At 48.9% G+C, this 20330-nt stretch overlaps 2 protein-coding genes across 9 annotated transcripts in view; one reads left to right on the top strand and one right to left on the bottom strand.

Annotated features, from left to right (window-relative positions):
- Window positions 1-14164, top strand: part of MYO9A (myosin IXA) — a 193473-nt gene extending 179309 nt beyond the window's left edge. For 7 of the 8 annotated variants that reach the window (XM_064456908.1, XM_064456909.1, XM_064456914.1 and 4 more), the window contains 10 exons: window positions 374-485; window positions 1319-1380; window positions 4675-4867; window positions 5339-5467; window positions 5821-5926; window positions 6400-6531; window positions 7641-7764; window positions 10727-10929; window positions 11125-11267; window positions 11703-14164. In XM_064456908.1, the coding sequence (XP_064312978.1) occupies window positions 374-485; window positions 1319-1380; window positions 4675-4867; window positions 5339-5467; window positions 5821-5926; window positions 6400-6531; window positions 7641-7764; window positions 10727-10929; window positions 11125-11267; window positions 11703-12178 (1680 nt within the window). In that variant the 3' untranslated portion in view covers window positions 12179-14164. Of the gene's footprint in view, window positions 1-373; window positions 486-1318; window positions 1381-4674; window positions 4868-5338; window positions 5468-5820; window positions 5927-6399; window positions 6532-7640; window positions 7765-10726; window positions 10930-11124; window positions 11268-11702 lie in introns of those variants that run through there. The other variant, XM_064456916.1, reaches the window with a different exon arrangement.
- A 2484-nt stretch (window positions 14165-16648) lies between these two features.
- On the bottom strand, window positions 16649-19860 carry NR2E3 (nuclear receptor subfamily 2 group E member 3). The gene is made up of 8 exons (XM_064455845.1): window positions 19803-19860; window positions 18893-19043; window positions 18096-18199; window positions 17756-18010; window positions 17489-17670; window positions 17041-17272; window positions 16859-16964; window positions 16649-16781 (listed from the first exon to the last, which is right to left on the bottom strand). The coding sequence occupies exons 1-8, from the start codon at window positions 19858-19860 to the stop codon at window positions 16649-16651; spliced, it is 1221 nt and encodes a 406-aa protein (XP_064311915.1).
- Window positions 19861-20330: the final 470 nt, after the last annotated feature.

The following is a 20330-nucleotide window of genomic DNA, read 5'->3' on the forward strand; positions in this document are numbered from 1 at the left end:
TGTGTTTTACATCTGTAATATCAGAGATGTAGGAGATTACACCTCCTTTTTTTCCTAAAGGATTTGATAGTACTAGGGAGGATGTAGATGCAGAGCAAAAAGGGGCCATGGATGCACAGACGACCTTCTTCACATGGAGACATTGACCAGCCAAGCTCAATCAAACAGAGTTTCTGACCTGCTTGAATGTTGTTCGGTTCCCTTACTGGCTGGATGACTGTTTGGGTTGCCTACAGTGTTATTGGGTTGAAAAGGAAACAAAAATAGCAAATAACAGCTAAAAGTTGGACAGCTGACTGTGTTCATCTCCCCATTTTGCAGCAAACTCTTTAGCCATCTCCTTTTTCTCATCACCCAGTCTTTTTTGTTGCAGGTGGAAGAGCACAACGGTCACATTTTTAAGGCAACCCAGTACAGCATCCCCACGTACTGTGAATATTGTTCCTCCTTGATCTGGATAATGGACAGGGCTTCTGTTTGTAAATGTAAGCACACTTTCTTTGCCCTTTTTTCATGTGCTTGTATCACAGTGATCAATTTTGGGGTGCTGACAGATGTTTTCTTCTGTTTCCTATAACCCCAATTTCAACTGATACGGGTTTTTTCACATTAGAAGAGCTTCTGGGTCAGATTCTAAGGGTTTCTGAAGTCAGCTAGTAAGTCCATCCCAGCAGTCTTTCCAGTCCTCATGGTATGGTTAGTTTTGTGTGTGGGAGCTTTGCGTTACACATCTTTCTTACCCCATAAGGTCAAACTATATTTAAGTGTCACAGTAACAAGGGTGGTAGAGTCAGGTATGGCAAACATACCCTATGGCTTCAGCTCATAGGATGCCTGTGGGTCTTGTGACCATGGTGAATTCATTTGGCTTTTATTGACCTTCCAGGCACATGAGGTTTTTGGGAGATCAGGAAAATGAAGGAGGACTGATGGGAAAGGTTGATCCATCACTTTGGTTTTTCCAACATTTCTTTGATTAGGTTGAAAGTACCAACCCTGGGGTATTTCAGGCTGATGTCCAGGGCAGGGAGAATACAAATTAGGTGCTATTTCCAACCTCTTTGAGGGCTCATGGATTATTTTCTGAGTTGACCTATCAGGGTTTTTTTAACGTTTCAGGGACTTAAATATGGGATCTTTAAAGGCTTTATTTTTTTTTGTTTGAGTGGATCTAGTATAGACTTGGCCCCTGAGAACCGCACATTCAATGTGCTTTTGACCTGCTAGTCCTGAGAGGAGCTACTTAATTCATATTAATTTGTATTTCTCCAATGATCTGACTTCTTGGATTATTAAATAAAATTTTTCTTCATTGCAGTATGTAAATATGCTTGTCACAAGAAGTGCTGTCTTAAAACCACAACTAAGTGCTCCAAAAAGGTAAATGTCTCTTTTTTCTTTTCGTTCATTAAACACCTTTCAGATCATAGAATCATAGAATCGTTAAGGTTGGAAAAGACTCTTAAGATAATCAAGTCCAACCGCTAACCTATCACTGCCAAGTCCACCACTAAACCATATCCTCAAGCACCACATCTACCCTTCTTTTAAATACCTTCAGGGATGGTGATGCCACCACCTCCCTGGGCAGCCTGTTCCGATGCCTGACAACCCTTTCGGTGAAGAAGTTTTTCCTAATATCCAACCTAAACTTCCCCTGGCACAGCTTGAGGCCATTTCCTCTCGTCCTATCACTTGTTACTAGGGAGAAGAGACCGACCCCCACCTCGCTACAACCTCCTTTCAGAGAGAGCGATAAGGTCTCCCCTCAGCCTCCTCTTCTCCAGACTAAACAACCCCAATTCCCTCAGCCACTCGCCATAAGGCTTGTGCTCTAGATCCTCCACCAACTTTGTTGCCCTTCTCTGGACACTCTCCAGCACCTCAATGTCCTTCTTGTAGTGAGGGGCCCAAAACTGCACACAGTACTCGAGGTATGGCCTCACCAGTGCTGAGCACAGGGGTACTATCACTACTCCTGCTGGCCACACTATTCCTGATACAAGCCAGGATGCTGTTGGCCTTCTTGGCCGCCTGAGCACGCTGCCAGCTCATGTTCATGCGGCTGTCAACCAACAGCCCCAGATCCTTTTCCTCCAGGCAGCTCTCCAGCCACTCCTCCCCAAGCCTGTAGTGTTGCATGGGGTGTTGTGACCCAAGTGCAGGACCCGGCACTTGGCCTTATTGAATCTCATACCGTTGGCTCCGGCCCAACGATCCAGCCTGTCCAGGTCTCTCCCTCCAGCAGATCAACATTTCCACCCAGGTTGGTGTCATCTGCAAACTTGCTGAGGGTGCACTCAATCCCCTCATCCAGATCATCAATGAAGATATTGAACAGGACCGGCCCCAACACTGAGCCCTGGGGAACACCACTCGTGACTGGCCGCCAACTGGATTTGACTCCGTTCACTACTAGTCTCTGGGCTCGGCTGTCCAGCCAGTTTTTAACCCAGCGCAGAGTGCACTTGTCCAAGCCATGAGTGGCCAGCTTCTCCAGGAGAATGCTGTGGGAGATGGCTTGTAGAAAAAAATATTTGCCGTCACAGAACTTGATATAATGCTGGCAATAACCCTCCTTCGAGCAGGAGCTTGGAATGGAAATCCCTGGAGGTCTCTCCAGCAAGTGCTTTGGTGTTTGCCTCTATTTTGGGAGTAACACAGCGATGCATCACTATATATCTGCTCAGTCATGTTGCAGTGATTGTTCCCGGTCTTGTAACCATGCTGAATAGTAGAAAGCTGCCTTGTTTTGTAGCTTTTAAGGACTTGGAAATGTGGGGTTACTCTTAAACATGGGGTTATTTTTGGAAATAGAGGTTATTGTTAACCCCACTGGTCCCTGCTCAGGCTCACGGTGCAGTCCCCAAACAGCAGTGGCACTACAGCTGAGCAAGGAAGGGTAGGTGGAGGATGCTCAAGCACTCACCGTACTCCTTAGAGGGGAAATAAATATGGTTTGCTGGGTTTAAGGATATGGAGGACAGTGAATGAATGCGGCATGTTGCCTTGGCTAACAATGAATCATCAAGATTTGGTGATCTGTGGGGTTTTTTTTAGTTTATTTTGTGTCCCAAAAAAAGGATAATACAGCCAGGATAATAATGTGTGCAAAGCTTTATCAGCTCCCTGGGAGGCTTCCTGGGGAAGAGCAGCATCCAGAATATACAGCCTCCGTAAAGCTGCATGATTACATTTTTCCCAAGAACTAAGCTGAATATATACCTTGAATATATATATTTGAACATATTTGCTTCTTTATAGTATTTTTGCTGCACTCTTTCCCTTTCTGGCAGTGTTTCTGTAAGAGTTAGAAACACCTCATGTGAGTTTCTGCTCTACAGATCTGGAAAATTCAATGAGATCTCTGATTATAATTTTTTTAGAGGAGCTCAGAGATGCCTTCTCATTTCTTGGGGTTTCTGTGCACAAGGAGGTTTTTGTGCTGTACCAAAGGAAGCAAGTTCACTGTGTCTCCATGGTACCTTTCCACTTGGGCAGTTGGAGGTCCTTCTCTAGGAAGGCTCTGGCTTGTCTGTGCTTGGTGGGTTAATGTTTTTAGGGTTGTTTTCAGCAATGGGGAGCCACAAACCACCTATTATGCTTTGAGAAAGAGGTCTCTCTTTTCTGGCAGTGGCTGAATTTGTAACTGTCAGCCTTGTTCCAGACTGGATCTGTTTCTCCAGATCTATGGTGAACTTGAGCAAACACCAAGCTCATCTCTCTTGATGGCCATAGAGTTGCTTTTACCCATGCTTGGTCCTCACCTTAGAGCTACTTGACCTGAGTAAAGTAGCATATGGGTTTTGTGGCATCCCATTTGCTGATGGTTTCAGCAGCCAAGCAGGCTGGTTGAAGAGAAGATGATGAATTTCAACTGGTAGCTGAGACCAGATGTTCCTGGTGTGTCCATGAAACAGCATGGGCATCTTCCCCACATCATCTCATAAGGTTGGGTTATAAGGGGAGCTGTGACCTATGTCATGGTCATCGCCATCTTGACCATGACTGAATTGCAGCATGTGCCCTCACATTCCTCTTGCTGGGGCTGGGCATTTGTGTCAAAATTTTATTAGGTCTTTTGACTTTTCCCACCCAGAATCTCCCATTCAGGAGGACTTTGTTCACACTTGAATTTGCCAAATATCAAATCTACAGTGAGTGTTTGCAACTGGACAAAGGGTCTTTCCTGACAGATGGAGATGGGTTTTTTCATGCTCTTATTTTGGCATCATGTTTGTTCATAGGCATTTTGTAATTTCCAATGCTGTGAGTTGATCTAAGTACCTGAGACTCAGATTTACTTGTTCTGCTTCGTGCATCCTCTTTGGGGAATGAAATCATCCCTGGAGATGGTGCCAGAGGGGCAGGAGATGGAGGAGGACCATGCCCAGCTTCGTTGGCTCTGCCAGGCTGAGAATATAACCAAAATGGGGTAGTTAAAGAAAGAAAATTCAGACTTTTATGACTCAGGTGCATGCCCAGAGACCAATCTAGCATTGCAAGATGTACATTGCTGGCTGTACTGTCCTCCTTTGCACATGGCTTCATTAGACTTGTAGGTTGCGTGGATCAGGTGAAGAAGTTTGAACAGCAGTCAGATCCAAGTGCTGCACCAGCATTGCTTCCTATAAAAGGATTTTAAAACCCCTTTTTTTTCCTCTTCCCCTTCAGTATGACCCTGAGCTCTCATCTCGGCAGTTCGGTGTGGAGCTTTCCCGGTTGACCAGTGAGGAGCGAGCAGTGCCAGTGCTGGTGGAGAAGCTCATCAACTACATCGAAATGCATGGGCTGTACACAGAGGGCATTTACAGAAAATCAGGGTCCACCAACAAGATCAAGGAGCTGCGGCAAGGACTCGATACAGGTAGAAGGATGATAAAAAACCCAAACACACAGGGAAAAAATCTCTGCAACAGCAAGGTTGGTTGTAAGGAAAGTGGGATGCTTCATCGGTGTGAAACAAAAGAGTGGTCCTGCCTTCCCCATCCACAGGCTGTCAAAGCGCAAGTGATGCTTTCACATCTCCAACCAAAATCTGTTCTCAAGGCACTGGCTCATGTTTTTTTTTGGGTGTGATGCATGAAAAAAGTCGTTCCAGTTGAGGGAAAACACTGCCTTAGAAATCCTGGTCCCACCTAAGATTACTTGCCCTGGAAAATGCAGATTGTAAGATGTGGAGCTGGAATCGGGTGGATTTCTTGACATTGAATACAGTGTGATTTTCGGGTGGCGCATGAACATTTTCTATCCCTGGGTAGCTTATTGATGCATTGGCTTCACTTATGGCTTCATGTTGATCGTTGCCTCTTTCTCCTCAATCCACTGTTGAATGCAGACATCGATAATGTGAATTTAGATGACTACAACATCCATGTCATTGCCAGCGTGTTCAAGCAGTGGCTCCGAGATCTACCCAACCCCCTCATGACCTTCGAGCTCTACGAGGAATTTCTGCGGGCAATGGGTAAGGAGCCTCCTTCACTATCCCATTCCCTTGGCAGAGGGAAACAGTAGCCACTTTTAGTGCCAAACTTTATTTACACCTTGGGCCCAAATCAGCTGGTTTTGAGAAATCATTTTCACCCAGTTTCAAAGTCTGATTTTTGGCCATAAGGTTTTTTCATGCAAAGCCATGGGCAGTTAGGTCTCACCTTTGGTGGCATACATTTGCATCACGGTTCAGTAGATTTCAGCCCCAATCATTAGCCAGATGATCTGTCTTTTAAGTAGTAAAAGTAAGCAAGCATTAGGAAGGTATCATTTTAAATACAAGGAAGAAGTAGAAGCTGCCCCTAAATGCTGGTACTTTCTCTGCAGGCCTCCAGGAGAGGAAAGAGACAGTGAGGGGGGTGTACTCAGTCATTGACCAGCTCTCCCGCACCCATCTCAGCACCTTGGAGCGTCTCATCTTCCACCTGGTGAGGTATGTTGGGCCGAGGCAGCTTTGGGCAACAGGCAAGGGGAGGATGCTCAGACATCCTTTTGTACCACAATAGGTGAGACTGAAAGCAGCTGGACAAAGGAAAGGGAAGAGCTTTCAGGTCCATCATGTCTCCTGGGAGGCAGTCCAAGAGCTGGTTCTCCTAATGATGCTCATACTGATGGGCAACCTCCGCAGTGCTTTGGTTTCTCGTGGTGCCTCTTGCCACTGCAGGGACAGGTTATTTGGGTGGAAAACGCTGATTGTTTGCCTACCTTGGGAACACCTGAGAGATCTTCAGGTTTGGCTTCCTCCATTGAGCAGAACAGAGACGAGGGCAGAGCAGTGCACTTGCTAGCAGAGCAAGATAGCACTATAGAAGTGTCATCTCCTCTATTCGTCCATGGCCACATGGAAGAGATGAAGCGGAGGTGCCTTCACCTCTGACTTCTCTCTTAATCACTTTTTTTTTTCAGGATTGCCCTCCAAGAAGAGACCAATCGAATGTCAGCTAATGCCTTGGCTATCGTCTTTGCTCCCTGTATCCTCCGTTGCCCCGATACAACGGACCCGCTGCAGAGTGTTCAGGATATCAGTAAAACAACCACGTAAGAACATGTTGCTGGGTGATCCAGTTCCATAATAATTGCCATGTCACCACTCACATCTTGATAACCCTTAGTACAGTCAAATGGCTCAAGAGTAGAGAACTTTAGCATGGAAATTATAAACACTTATTAATCCATCTCCATGAAGATATTTCATATTCTCTTAATCCCCAAGAGGTTGTTGAACAAGGATTTTTAAGCAACGGAGCATCCAGAAGGGCCAATCAGCTTGCCCTCCTGCCCAGCACATCTCAGCAGGAAAAGGTGGAGCTTGTGCTGATATGTTAATCCCAGTGATGGCAAGCAGATCTTTATTCTTACTTAATTTTGTCTTTTTTATCTGAGGAGGTGAGCTCGTTTAGTCTGTAGCAATATTAATATTGCGTACTTAGTTTTCTTTAAGGTATTTGACGTAACTGCAAAGATTTTACAGAGACAAAGTGAAGTGCTTGCCCCAGTTCAGTCTGGCTCATATTAAGTAGATTTAAAAATAGATAATGGAGGCAATTATAATAATGGAAAGTGTCCAGTGAAGGGCTAGACTTCTTAAAGAGATGGGTTTACCTTCAGTAAGTCTGTTAAAATTCTTGAAGACCAGAATATGCTCCGACACCCAGCTGGTAGTACTCATCTTTCTACGGGATTTCTTTGTACCTTCTCACTTAGGATATGCTATAGCTAATGTCTCTAATTTTATTACATGGAAAGGTTTATTTTTTCCCCCAAACACTCTCCTGACAGCATTAAACAATCACCTCAGCTAAACAAGCTTGCTGCAGCATTACTGCATGCGAGCAAGTCTGAATTTCTGGTTTGGAAGCAACCTGCCTTTCCCACGGTTGTATTTCGTTGACCCCTCTTCAAGGGGGTTAGTTTCTCAGATGGGATCCTTGGGGGTCTTTAGTTTCTCTGGTCTGAGTTCTTTGATCCATCTGTGGTCCATTATCATTCATTTTAGGGGGAATTTCCACTACCCTTGCATTTCCAGCTGGACCTTTCTTCCTCCATGCCTTTCCAGCAAAGCAGATCTTCGGGCAAGACAGGGCCAGCTCAGATCAGATAATTTCCTTCTCCCATTTTGTCTCCTTTTGGGTTTTTTTCCACCTTAGTTGCGTAGAATTAATTGTCATCGAGCAGATGAACAAGTATAAGGCTCGTCTCAAGGACATCAACAGCCTGGAGTTTGCGGAGAACAAAGCCAAGAGCCGCCTTTCCTTGATCCGCAGATCAATGGTGAGATGCCAAAGCCGTCTCTGTTCCCTCCTGTCCTCTCCTTGCCCTCAGAGCAACCCTACCTGATTTTCTCCTGCTTATTCCAGCCTCCCAAACCCCTCACAACCTCCCACACTGTCTCTGTCAGGACAGGGACCCTCAGCCCCATGGTGGCTCCTCGCCTTTGCAGGGAGTCATACCAAATCATGAGGAGGTGGGAATCGTCCATGGAAACATGGCCGCTCCAGCTCAGATGCTCCTGAACAACATTTCCACCTTCATTTGAACTTGTTCGGTCCTGGGTTGAGTCAAGCCTTCCATTGGCCAGCTCAATGTCACCCCATGGGAGACCTGGACCATCCTTTATCGCGCTCATCACATTATCTGAACCCAAAAGGAGCTCCCCAAAGGCTCTCCGTGCTCCCACACTGCCTTTTTGGGATCCTCAAACCCACCTCATTGAGCTTCCATGCTTCCCGGGGTGCCACTGGGCTGCAGATACACGCTGCGCTTGGCTTGTTGGCTGAGGGAGAGGGACGCACTCGGCACAGTGCAGTCATCCCAGGCTTCAACTAAGGAGCCGAGTGGCCCCTCTGCTTGGACGTGCCCATTGTGGTCCTCAGGGACACATTTCTCCTGCTTTCTTGGGGATGAAATTCAAGCAGGTGCTGCCCGAGTTTGTGGGGCTGGTGCTGCAGAGCTGCCCTGCTCATCCCAGTCAAAAAAAAAAACCATGAAAATGAACGAAACCGGCTTTTTTGGAGGGGTGACAGCATGTGCACTCTAACCTTCTGCTTTCCTTTTCATCTCCTCTCTAATCCAGAAACCCGTACTAATTGCAGTTAGATTTATGAGCATAACCCGCAGTTCAATCCCGGTATGTATTAACTGCAGCGCACCCTGCGCCAGCCGCCGCGTGCCTCCATTGTCTGTCACCGCCGCTCATTCCAGCCTTGTACCACCGGCCATTGTATGTGACATTGCCCGTCCCATCACCGAGCAGATGCCAATCCTCAGGGCCACCATTTTTCCTGCAGGTCCCCTGGGCGACAGGAGTTCAGGATGGCCAGCACTCAGCCATCCCTGCACACAGCTCCTTGAAAAAACACTTTCCACCCCTTTTCCCCTTTCTACTTATTGTTTTTCCTTTTTTTCCCTTCTGCCATCCTGTGCTTTTCTCTTTTTTGGTTTACTTGACTCATCCCTTCCCTTCCCACCCCAATTTTTGCTCGCTCAGGATGCATTTCAGCATCAAGATGCTTTCACAGTGCTGCTGTATCTCAAGATGGTGGATAAAACCCCTGGCTCAGATGCCTCAGAGACCACGAGGCATCTGAAGGTCTCCTCCACCTTGAACTCAAGGTCAGGACACCCAGGTTTGAATTGGGACTAACACCTGTATTCCCCAAGTCCATCCTAACTTGAGTTTGAGTTCCCAGCGAGAACACGATGGGCAAGAAAAGCATCCACAGGTTTTTGGGGATGCTTGTGGGGCTGTTTCCATTCCTACCAGGTTCAGCCCATGATGCTTCTCCCCATCCTTCAGCATCCATGTGGGTCAGGAGATGGAGAAGAGCAAAATTCGAGCTCTGCTACCCCAGAGCTATTTTGCAAGCATGCCATTTCATAGGGGCTTAAATCCATGAGCCAGTGGGATCTTTGGGATCTCAGGGGTTTTGGCTAATAGGATGCAGGCAGCTATGCTTCAGCTCAGGAACCTGTGTGAGAAGGTGCCACCAGAAGAACACCGGGGCATGGGAGCAGCTTTACTGCCAGAGAAAAGTCTCCAAGGTGTGACATTAAAAGATGAAAGGGGTAAAATGGAGCAAATATCGCTTTTAAAGGGAAAAAGGATGCTCCTTTATCCTGCAAACCTACTCCACGCACATGGGGAATCAGAGAGACCCAGGGATGTCCCAGCTGCAGGGTTTAAATGGCCCTACAGGGAGATAAGCTGCATTGTAACAACTTCTTCAACTACGAGAAGATGCAGGTTCATCCTGGGGATGGTTGTCATGAGGAGGGCAGCAAGTGATGGGCATGACTCAGGCTGGTCAACATCTCCTAAGTCTTGGTCAGTTCCGGATCTTGAATTTAGAAGATGTGATGTGTCTTGTTATGTCAACGGTTAAGATAAAAGCTTTTTAATGTCCATGGTGTCCCTCATGCCCCAAAATTCATCTTTTTCTTCTACTCTGTGGAACAGATCTGTAGAGCTGGTCCTCAAAAGGATAAAGCAGCTGCATGTATAATATTTCTCCATATGTACTACCCCCATTTGAGTCCTTTTCCATTGCTGGTTTTAATATAAAAATATAGATGGTTCTTCAGAGCTCTTCAGCAGGGACCACTGCATTAAATCTCCCCATTTAACCATGGGTGCAAAGATTAACATTTATTGTCTTATAATGGACCATTTGAGAAGGTCTTGGTTTATGGATCTCGTACATGAGATCAGAGTGTGTGTAATGGGATTAGAGTGAGTTACCATTTGCCAAAGGAGTCAGTGGAGGCCCTTCAATGCTCAGGAGATGCCAAAGCTGGGCAAGGCAAGGATGCGAGACATGATCTAACGATAAGGCGGGAGCTGGGTGCCTTGAAATCAAAGCCCTGGTGATGCTCCCACCCAAAGCCAATACAGCCACCTTGGCAGGTCAAGCTTCCCATCACATGGGCTGTGAGCTTTGCAGAAACCCATCCTGCCACCAGCTGGGCTTGCTTTGAAGTCCAAGTTGCACTTGGTTCATCAGTTCCATCCTCACCGACCTCCATCCTCACCCCCTCCAACATGCTGAGTCCTTTTGGTACCTCTCCCAGCCTGGGGTGAGATTTTGGAAAGTCCTGGGTGCAACTGCTGGCAGTGCACTGAGGACCGATGGCCAGGGCTGTCTTCTTCAGTCCTTGGGAGAGCAGTGTGGTTGGCACCTGAGATGTTTGCAAAATCACCTTGGCTGGTGATGGTGACACAGTTATCTCTCTTCAGGGCAAAGGACGCGTGCGACGCAGTGCCTATCCCAGCCCGACGTCTCCTGTTGCTGTGCGCTTGCCTGCAGTGACAGATGTCCCCGAGGAGACCATGAGCAGTGAGGAAGCCGTGGAGATGGAGGCGACAGAGCAGCAGCAAGCGGCCATGCAGCAGGAGGAGAAGGTGCTGACCGAGCAGATCGAGAACCTGCAGAAGGAAAAGTGAGTCCAGCCAGGGGTTCAAGCCACTATAGATTACGTATGGATGTTATTTGGCATCGTATGGTTGACATGCTGCTCATAGGGTGAGCTGGAGTACTCCATCCCTCCATGATCTCTTGGTGTACACTCATCCCTTTCTTCTCCCCACCTTTTTGGTCCTGTTGGGTCAATGGGACTGGGTCACTTTTTTGGCAGAGAGGAGCTGACGTTTGAGATGCTGACGCTGGAGCCCCGCGCCTCTGATGACGAAACCCTCGAGTCCGAAGCCTCCATTGGCACTGCCGACAGCTCTGAAAATTTGAACTTTGACTCCGAAGGAGCCATCTCCGATCGTTCAGGTAAATCCAGGTGTTTGGGGGTTTATCATAGAATAGTTTGGTTTGGAAGGGACCTAAGGATCATCTAGTCCACCCCCGCTGCAATGAGCAGGGACATCTTCAACTAGATCAGGTTGCTCGGGTATTTTGATAGCTTGGGAGGGATTTATTTGGGGTTTTTTGCCTGCTTTTGATGTTTAGCAATTTGAATGGGTGTAAAGAGGGGGCTTAAGGGTTAAAACTCAGGGACCTGGGGAGGTGGATGGTAGCACCCAAGGTTTGATGGGTAGGTGAGTGTTCCTCCAGCACTGCTGTGTCATCCTGGGTGATGCTACCTCCAGCAAGATGCCAAGAACGTTGTCCTGGTTCAACAGTGTGTGTCCCCAGGGAGTGGCACCGAAGTGCTGGGTGGTTTCGGGGTGTTAATTCTCTGGTGGTCCTTCTCCCCCCTCTCAGAGAGAAGTGTAGCACTTTCCTCCCTGCGCCCTGCCAAGGCAGAGGGACCAAGCCGGCTGCGAAGGCACCCCAGGACACGGCCAGACACAGCTGACCCAGCTGATGCCTCTATCTCCTCCTCCTCCCAATCATCCACCTCCTGCTTGCCCCACCTGCCCCGGAAGCGCTTCCAGATGTACTCCAAATCACCTTTCTACCGAGCAGGGGCACCTGGTGAGCCCCCTGAAACCCGGTCAAGCCCTGAGGGCTTCGTGGGACCTCTCCGTTATCCCGAGGACCGGCCTCAGTTCACCACCCGTGGGACGTTCAACCCGGAGAAAGGCAAACAAAAACTGAAGAATGTGAAAACCTCCCCCCCGAAAACCAAAGAACCCCCAGATGGGGGAACGGGGGGGACACACAGGAGAAACCCTGAGGCTGACTGCACTGCTGCCCAACCCCTAGTCCTCCTGGGGAGCAATGAGTTTATGGTCTGAGATGCTCCACCCCGGGGACGCGTTGCGTGCCAGGCACTGGCAGTGCTCCCAATGGCTTCCTCATTAATGCCAGGAGGATGAATTCTTAATTAAAAAGGTCGGTGGGGGACAGTTTTAACGGTGGCCTTAATGGTTTGGGGGGGTTGAGACCTTTTGGGGGGGGTTGGACTGGGGATGGAGGGTCACTGGCCGGCTCCTGCGCCCTTGCCCTCGGAGCATCCGACGTGTCAGAGCGTCATGCCGCCAAATCCTCCTGCCGAAAAGCCATCGCCCATTGGTAGGAGGAAACCAAGCCTAAAAACCCCATGGGAGCATCTGAGCCGGTGCCAGCTCCGCCCCAGCCAGCCAAGCCCTTCACGCTTTAACCACCTCGTTCATGCCAATGCCAAGCGCATGGAAAAGTGTTAAAATCTGCCAAAAATCACCTTTTTTTTTTTTCACTTCTTAATGTGACCTAACCAGCTTTCCTCTTTTTTTTTTTTTTTTCTTTTTGGAGACCATCAGTATTAAAAAAAAAATAATAATCAAGGACTACTTGAAGCTATATTTGTTTATATGCCGGTTACTGGATTTTTTTGTAAATATATATTTTTTATTTTTTTTAATTATATTTTTCCCCAGATGGAACTTTTTTCTTTATTTTTATTTTTTTTTGTTTTGGCCAGGGAGGAGGGAAGCGATGGGCTGAGCCATCATGCCGGTGTCACCACTGGTGTCACCATTCATCACTTGCCACTGCCGACTTGCTGTATACATTGGATTTTTTGAACAGGAAATCCCTGGAGGTGTAATTAGCATATTTTAAAAGCAGTGCCCATGATAGGACTAATTAGGAACACTAGTTAATGACTTGGCTCTTAATCCCTCCTGGATGGTCACCATCGGTGGCACCCAGAGAAGCTCTGGGTAGTGGAAGACCTCTGGAAGGGCAAAATTAGGAGCCCCAGGGAGCTAATTAGATTAATAAAGGCTGGATCCGTCCTTTCAGATGGGCTGGGCATCACAGGTTGAGGCTTGTCCTTTCCCAAAATGCCATTAAAAGGGGGAAAACGCCGAAAAATTTAGTTTTCCGGAGTATTTTGTGTTTTGCTGAGCATCCCCGCATCCCCGGGTTTAGCCAAGCTGCCCTTCAGTCCCCTTCCCCCTTCCCAAAGGGCTGTTTCTTTTGCAGGATGGTTTATTTATTGGTTTTTGTTGTTGTTTAGTTGAGTTTTTAAACTTTTAGGGTTTTTTTGAATTTTTTATTTTATTTTATTTTCAATGGGGGAGAGGGATAGATGCCACAGGGAGAGTGGGGATATGGGAACAGCATCCTCCTCAGTGCCACATCCTGGGAATGGAGCAAGACCAAATCAATCATTCTGCATCTATACGGGAAACTGGGATTTTACCAGTCCCAGATGAGAAAACTGGGATTTTGGGACCGACCCGGGATGTGCTGGGAAGGCGTGTGGGGGCCATGAAAGTTGAAAGCTCCTGGGGAGCCACCGCAACCCCCCCAGAGCTAGAAATCACAGGAGCCTCCCTAGCGCTCTGCACCAAAACCAGCCATTTTAGAGCCTCTGTATGTAAAATCCCAGGAATTCTTCTCAAAGTGGCCAGGCTCCAGCAAGCAGGTCCCTGAGGGTGGGTGGAAGCACTCCATCCTCATCCTCAGTTTTCCCACCCTGGCAGCACAAGAGCAGCAGGAACAGCAGATCTGGCTTAGGCAGCGCTTCCAAATATATATATGTATATGTATATGTATATTTCTCTTATATATATATTTCCCTTATATATATATTTTATATATAAAGAAAATATATTTAAAATAATATATATTCTATATATAAATAAAATATATATAAAAGAATATATATTCTCTGTATAAATAAAACGATATATAAAAGAATATATATAAAGAATAAACATGTTTCTTTATATATTTTGTATTTCTTTTATATATAACACATATTTTTATATGTTAAGAAATACGAGATAGATACACTGTATATAAACAATATATATTTCTTTATGTATATAGTTTATATATTTCTTTATATATAATATATAAAAGAAATATATACTATATATAAAGAATATATTTCTTTATATATTTTTATATATTTCTTCTATATGTATAGAGAAATATATGTATGTTTACATATGTATTTCTTTATATAGAGTATATTTCTATATATAAAGTTATATATAAAAGAAATATATGTACCGTATATAAAGGATATATGTTTATATATTTTATCTCTATTTCTTTATATATAAATGTATAGAATATACATAGAATATATAGGAAATATATTTCTTTATATATATAGTGTATTTGTGTGTGTATATATATAAAGAAATAATAAAATAAATATATACATACATATATATATATATAAAAATATATACATAAATAAAAATATCCCGGCAGGAGCTAAGCTAACAGTCAGCGTTGGAACCCCCAGGAATAGGGGGCGAATGGGGTGTTCCAGGGTCCCCAGCCAGTGCATCCCCTCGACATCTCCCGCAGCTCCTTCCCGGCCCTCCCTCCGGCAAGAGGCCAGATTTGGGGGCAAAAAATGGGGTTTTCCAGGGCGGCATGAATGTACTTACTACTGGAAAGGAGAGGGGGCTGCGTGCTGTTAATTATTATTATTTTTAATGAAAATTTTTTTAAGTAATTTATAAGTCTGCGGCGTGTAAATTAAAAACAAAGTCTGTATTGTAAGAGGATATATTATCCTGTGTCATCCGCGCTAGAATATTGTTTTAAAAAGGAGAAAAAAAAAAAGAGAAATAAAAGTCAGTGTAATACTATAAAGGCAAAGGATTTCTGGTGCCCGCTGCCGGGCGATGCTGCCACTTATCAAACCCCCAAATTACTGTTGGGTTATGGCGGGGGCTGGGGGTATTTTTTCCTTCTGCCATCAGACTGTGGCGTGACTGAAGTGCAGTTTGTGGGTTTTTCCCTCCAGTCCTCCCCATGGCTGTACAAAGCGGCTTGGCAAACCCCTGACCCTGCACTAATTAAAGAGCTGTAACGAGGAGTGCCTGGCGCTGGGTGCTGTGTTTGATGCTGGGGGGGTAAGGGCAGCTCCCCTGGGGCCTGAGGCTGTGCTCCTGGCTCATTTCTGCTCAGATTATTTTAACTGAGCCTATCTGAACTCAGATTATTTCTATTCGGATTATTTCTTTTTATTTATATACAGATCATTTCTATTCAGATTATTTTCAATTTATTTCTATTCAGATTATTTATTTTAATCTTATTTATACTCAGATTATTTCTAATCAGATTATATTCAATCTGTATTTAGATTATTTCAGATCATTTCTATTCAGATTGTTTATTTCCAATTTATTTATACTCAGATTATTTCAGATTATTTATTTTCATTTATCTTCATATTATTTCTATTCAGAGTATTTAATTCCAATTATTTCCAAACATATTATTTATATTTATCTTATTTCTATTCAGATAATTTATTTTCAATTTATTTATATTCAGATTAATTTCATTTTATTGATATTCACATTATTTCTAGTAATTTTATTTACATTCTGATTATTTAATTCAGATTATTTATATTTATCTTATTTATATTCAGATAATTTCTTTTCAAATTATTTATATTCAGATTATTTCTTTTTATCTTATTTATTCAGTTTATTAATATTCAGCTGGTGTCCCCCCCCGCTACTGCCCCCATCTGAGGAGAGGGACCCCGAGTCAGTGGCGCGAGGAGGGAGGCTGCAAGAGCCCTCTTTATTTGGAGTATAAAATAGCAGGGGGAGAGCAGGAGCTCCCCAGGACAAGGGGGTGAGGGTCTGTCACCGTGTGACCCCTAGGATCTTGGAGCCGGAGGCGCGGCCGGGGAACCCCATGCCTCATGAGTGAGGGGCAGTGATTGCGGTTGGGGGAACACGCAGCCCCAGGATGGCGTCACCCCTGGGCTGGGGTCATGGCTCTGGGCTGGGGGCACCTCTCAACTGGCATCACCCCTGGCCACTGTCACCCCTGGCCTGGCATTGCCCTTGGCCAGTGTCGCCCACAGGCTGGTGTCACCCCTGGGCCCATGTCACCCCTGGGTTGGTGCCATGTCCCAGGCTGACATCACCCCCGGCCCAGCGTCACCCGTGAACAGCAGTGGGTCCCCGTGTGTGCTGGTGCCACAGCAAGGGTGCCTTGCTGGGTCCATGGGTTCCTCCAGCGTTCGGGACAGCAGCACCTATGGAGACACCCATCCCAATGAGGTGTTCCTGGTATATCTGGCACTCACTTGGGGATGCCACTCTGCCACCAGCTGTCCCCAGTGAAGCTGGTCCTATGTCCCAGCTGCCAGCAGCATCCCATGGTCCCGGCCACCACTCTGGAGACAGGACCATGGGCACCTTCACACCCTGCAGTGTCCCAAGATGAGGAGACTCAGGGTGGGGTGACAGGGTGACAAGCATGACGGGTAACACCGGGGTGGGGGGAGGTCAGTTCTTGAACATGTCACAAAGCAGCTTCTCCATGGGGGTGTTGCCAATGGTTCGGCGGAAGAAGAGCAGCTCCACGCGCTCGGAGGAGATGAAGCGCAGCGCTGGGAGCAGCAGCAGCAGCTTCCCGAACCTGGGGGACAGAGCAGTGGCCATGGGTATGTGTCCCCACCCCTGGTCCCACCCATGAGGATGTGGGGATGGCGGTACCTGACGGGCTGCCCAGGGTAGTGAGAACGGTTGTGCTGGCCCAGCATCACCTGTGACTGGTCCTGCAGGTTCTCCACCTGCTCAGGGTCCTTCAGGCCACGGGTCTCTGTGGGGACAAGGGGGAGATGGTGTGGGGTGGGGGCACGAGGATGGACAGCAACAGGTGCTGGTGGGTCCCTCACCTGGTTTGAAGAGCACCACAGCCTTCATGCAGGCAAATTCGGTGGGGTCAACAGCCAATGCCTTGAAGCGGCCGAGTATCTCCTGCAGCACCCGGACATCCAGGGTGGCTGGCAGCAGCTTGCCAGAGACTGGCTCAGGGACGGCCAGCAGTGGGCAGCTCTCCAGGGGCATGGACCACTGGATAGCACAGAGCAGGAACAGCTCACTCCACGCTTCCTCCAGCAGGATCACCTGGGGAGTGGGGGGAGCCCCAAAAACCATCATCACCCCCAAAGCCTCCAACACCTGTAGCCACCATGGTGGGTTGGGCTGAAGAGCATCTTCTGAGGGGCACCCCAAGACCCTGCAATGAATGTTGGGGGGGGATGCTCCAGCCATCCCCATTCTACCGGTTGCCTATGTTTTTTGGGGTCCCTGCTGCCCCATGGCAGGGGTCACTAACCCTACCTGGTCGCGGAAGGGCAGGTTGGAGAAGACGGGCAGGTTTTTGGCCCATTTCACAGCCATGAAGAGGAGACGTGCTGAGGTCTCGTAGACATTTTCAGGGCTGGCTGCTGGATATGGTGCCACCTGGTACTCGCCAGCCGCCCGCTCTGGCTCACCACCTGTCACGTCCACTGTCTCATCGGCTGCAGGGACAGAAGAGGATGCTGGTGGCCATCCCACTATGGGGACAACCCCCAGCCTGTTGCCTCCCCACTGGTGGCCACCCACCATCCTCAGGCTCCAGCTTGGCACAGGTCTCAGCTGTCATCAGGCTGGCCATGAAGCGATGATTGGTGGGCGGTGTGGGTGCTTGAGGATCTGGGGTGACGGTGACAGTGGCACTGGGACCGCGGGGAGCTGGGCAGGGGGCTGGGGGGACCTCATGGGTGGTGGCCACATGCTCAGGGGGCAGCTCTGAATCCAGCTCGATGCTGTCCAGCCGGACTTGGGCTGTGCTGCGGGGCTGGCGCTCATTCTGCACAGCTGCGGAGACAAGGTGGCATCAGCACCGGCCACTCTGCTACCACCCTCACCATCTATTACTGTGTGTCGCCCGCCCCTATCTCACCGTCCTTGTTCATGCCAGCTTGCAGGCACTTCTTCAGCCGGCAGGCCTGACACTGGTTGCGGTGTGCCTTGTCCACCGGGCACAGCCCTGTCCCTGCCTGGCACCTGTGTGGAGAGGTGGCACCTGGCTGCAGTCCCTGGGGTGTTCTGCCCCCATGGGTGTCATGTCCTGGGGGTGCTTTGTCCCTTTTGGTTGTCTTCTCCCCCCGCAATGGGTGTTCTCCACTCAGTGGGCGCCCCGCCACCATGGGCAACCTGTCCCCAAGTGGATGCGTTGTCCCAGTGAATACCCTGCCTTGATGGGTGTCTTAGCCTCATGGCTTCCCTGGGTGCCCCTCCCGTCACGCCCCTGCCCCATTGGGTGCCTTGTCTCCTGGTCCCTTCCCTGCTGGGTACCCATCCCCAAGTCCTTGCTCCACTTGTTGCTCATGCCCTGTAGCCTCTGCCTTGCTGGGTGTCCCTACCCCACTGGGTGTCCATCCCCTCTGGGTCCCCATTCCCCTGGTTGCTGTCCCTCTGGGTGCCTGTTCCCTTGGGTCCCTGCCCCGCTGGGTGTCCCATCCCATCTCCCTGTCCCACTGGCTTCATGTCCCCTGGTCCCTACCCCAGTGGTTATTTGACCCCTCAGTCCCTGCCTCACTGGGTTCCTGTCCCCTAGTCCCTACCCTGATGGGTGCCTGTCTCCCTGGTGGTCCCTGCCCTGCTGGGTGTCCAGTCTCTGGATCCCTGCCCCACTGGGTGCCCACACACACCCCCCATGCCCCCCAGTCCCTGCCTCACAGAGACCCCCGTACCTACCTGTAGATAAGCTTCCTCCTGACACTGCGCTTGAAGAAACCACTGCAGCCATTGCAGGCGTAGATGCCGTAGTGCTTCCCACTGCTGGTGTCCCCGCACACCTTGCACAGCAGCACGGGGCTCAATGCCTTGCCAGGGGCTGGGCTCAGCCCTGCGGGAGCAGAGCCACCACATTTGAAGTGACCCGGGGCACCCCGATGCCCCTTGTCCCTCCCACCAGTCCCCACTGCTGCCCAGCATGCTGGCGATGGGTTGGTTTCCATTTCCACTGGTCCAGCCTAGGGACATGAACGGGGACACCTCGGGGACTCCAGGGATTGCACGCGGGGTTCGAAATCTCCCCACACCCCAGCGCCTGTGATGCTGCAGGATGAGTTCTCATGGGACTTTTAGAAGGGGATGAAATGTTGTCTCCAGGGATGGGGACAGCAGGTGTCCCAGTGAGGGGATGCCAAGCACCCCAGAGAAAGGCCACAACCACAGACTGGAGGTGTCCTGAAGAAGGGCCACAGCTGGGCACACTGGGCATCCCAGAGAAGTGTCACAGTAGGGGACTGCAGGGGTCCTGGAGAAAGGCCGGGGACCATAGGCATCTAGGAGAGGGTTGTGGCTGGGGACTGCAGGCATCCTGGCCCGGAGAAGGACCACGATGGAGACCCTCAGCATCTTGGAGAAGGGTGATAGATGAGGACCCTGGGCATCCAGGAGAAGGACCACAATGGGGACACCAGGCATCCCAGATAAGGACCGTGATGGGGACCCCCACCATCATGGTGAAGGACTACAAGGGGGACCCTGGGTGTCTTGGAGAAGCACCATGACAGGAATCCTAGCCATCCTGAAGAAAGACCCCACTGGCAACCGCAGTCCCACCATATCACACCCAATCAAGCAGAACACCACCTCTTACCCGTGGGGCTATCATCCAGCCCAGTGCTCACCACTGACCCCGCCGGCGACACAGCCATCCTGTACCCGGTGTTTCTGACCTCTCCCCTCTGTCTGGCTGCCACCACGGTGGGTGCCCCGGGGTCTGGTGAGTTGGTGGGTGCTCCGGCAGCTCTGTGGGCAGCAGGGTTCTTGCCTTGCTCTCTTCAAGGCAGCTTAGCAGTGGGCGCTGTGTAAGCAGCCGCCTCTTTGTCACTCTCTTAATCTTTAGTGTCTGGGGGATGGGGGGGCGGGGGGGGGAGGATCAATCAGCCGTGCAATGAAGAATTAAAAAGGTGCTGAGCCCCAGCCCTGTAACCCTAAACCCTGCAACACTCAAGCCACCCCCCCACCGCTTGCCACTGTGGCCCACCATGGGGCTGGCACCCTGCCACTGCACGTACCCCACCCCCACCCCAGCACTGCAAGGCCAAGATTGCAGCAGAGGTGTGGGAGATAGGGCTTGGGGTAGGGACCCCATATGTGTGTGCTCTGCCTTGGAACCCACCAG

Source organism: Phalacrocorax carbo, chromosome 7 (genome assembly GCF_963921805.1).
Source record: "Phalacrocorax carbo chromosome 7, bPhaCar2.1, whole genome shotgun sequence".
Taxonomy (NCBI): domain Eukaryota; kingdom Metazoa; phylum Chordata; class Aves; order Suliformes; family Phalacrocoracidae; genus Phalacrocorax; species Phalacrocorax carbo.

Coding starts and splice junctions, on each gene's coding strand:
- NR2E3 (XM_064455845.1), bottom strand. CDS start 19,860: ATGGCTGTGTCGCCGGCGGGGTCAGTGGTGAGCACTGGGCTGGATGAT. Junction 18,200..18,892: donor AGGAGGAAGCTTATCTACAG/GTAGGTACGGGG, acceptor CTCTCCACACAG/GTGCCAGGCAGGGACAGGGC. Junction 17,273..17,488: donor ACCTGCCCTTCCGCGACCAG/GTAGGGTTAGTG, acceptor CCCACTCCCCAG/GTGATCCTGCTGGAGGAAGC.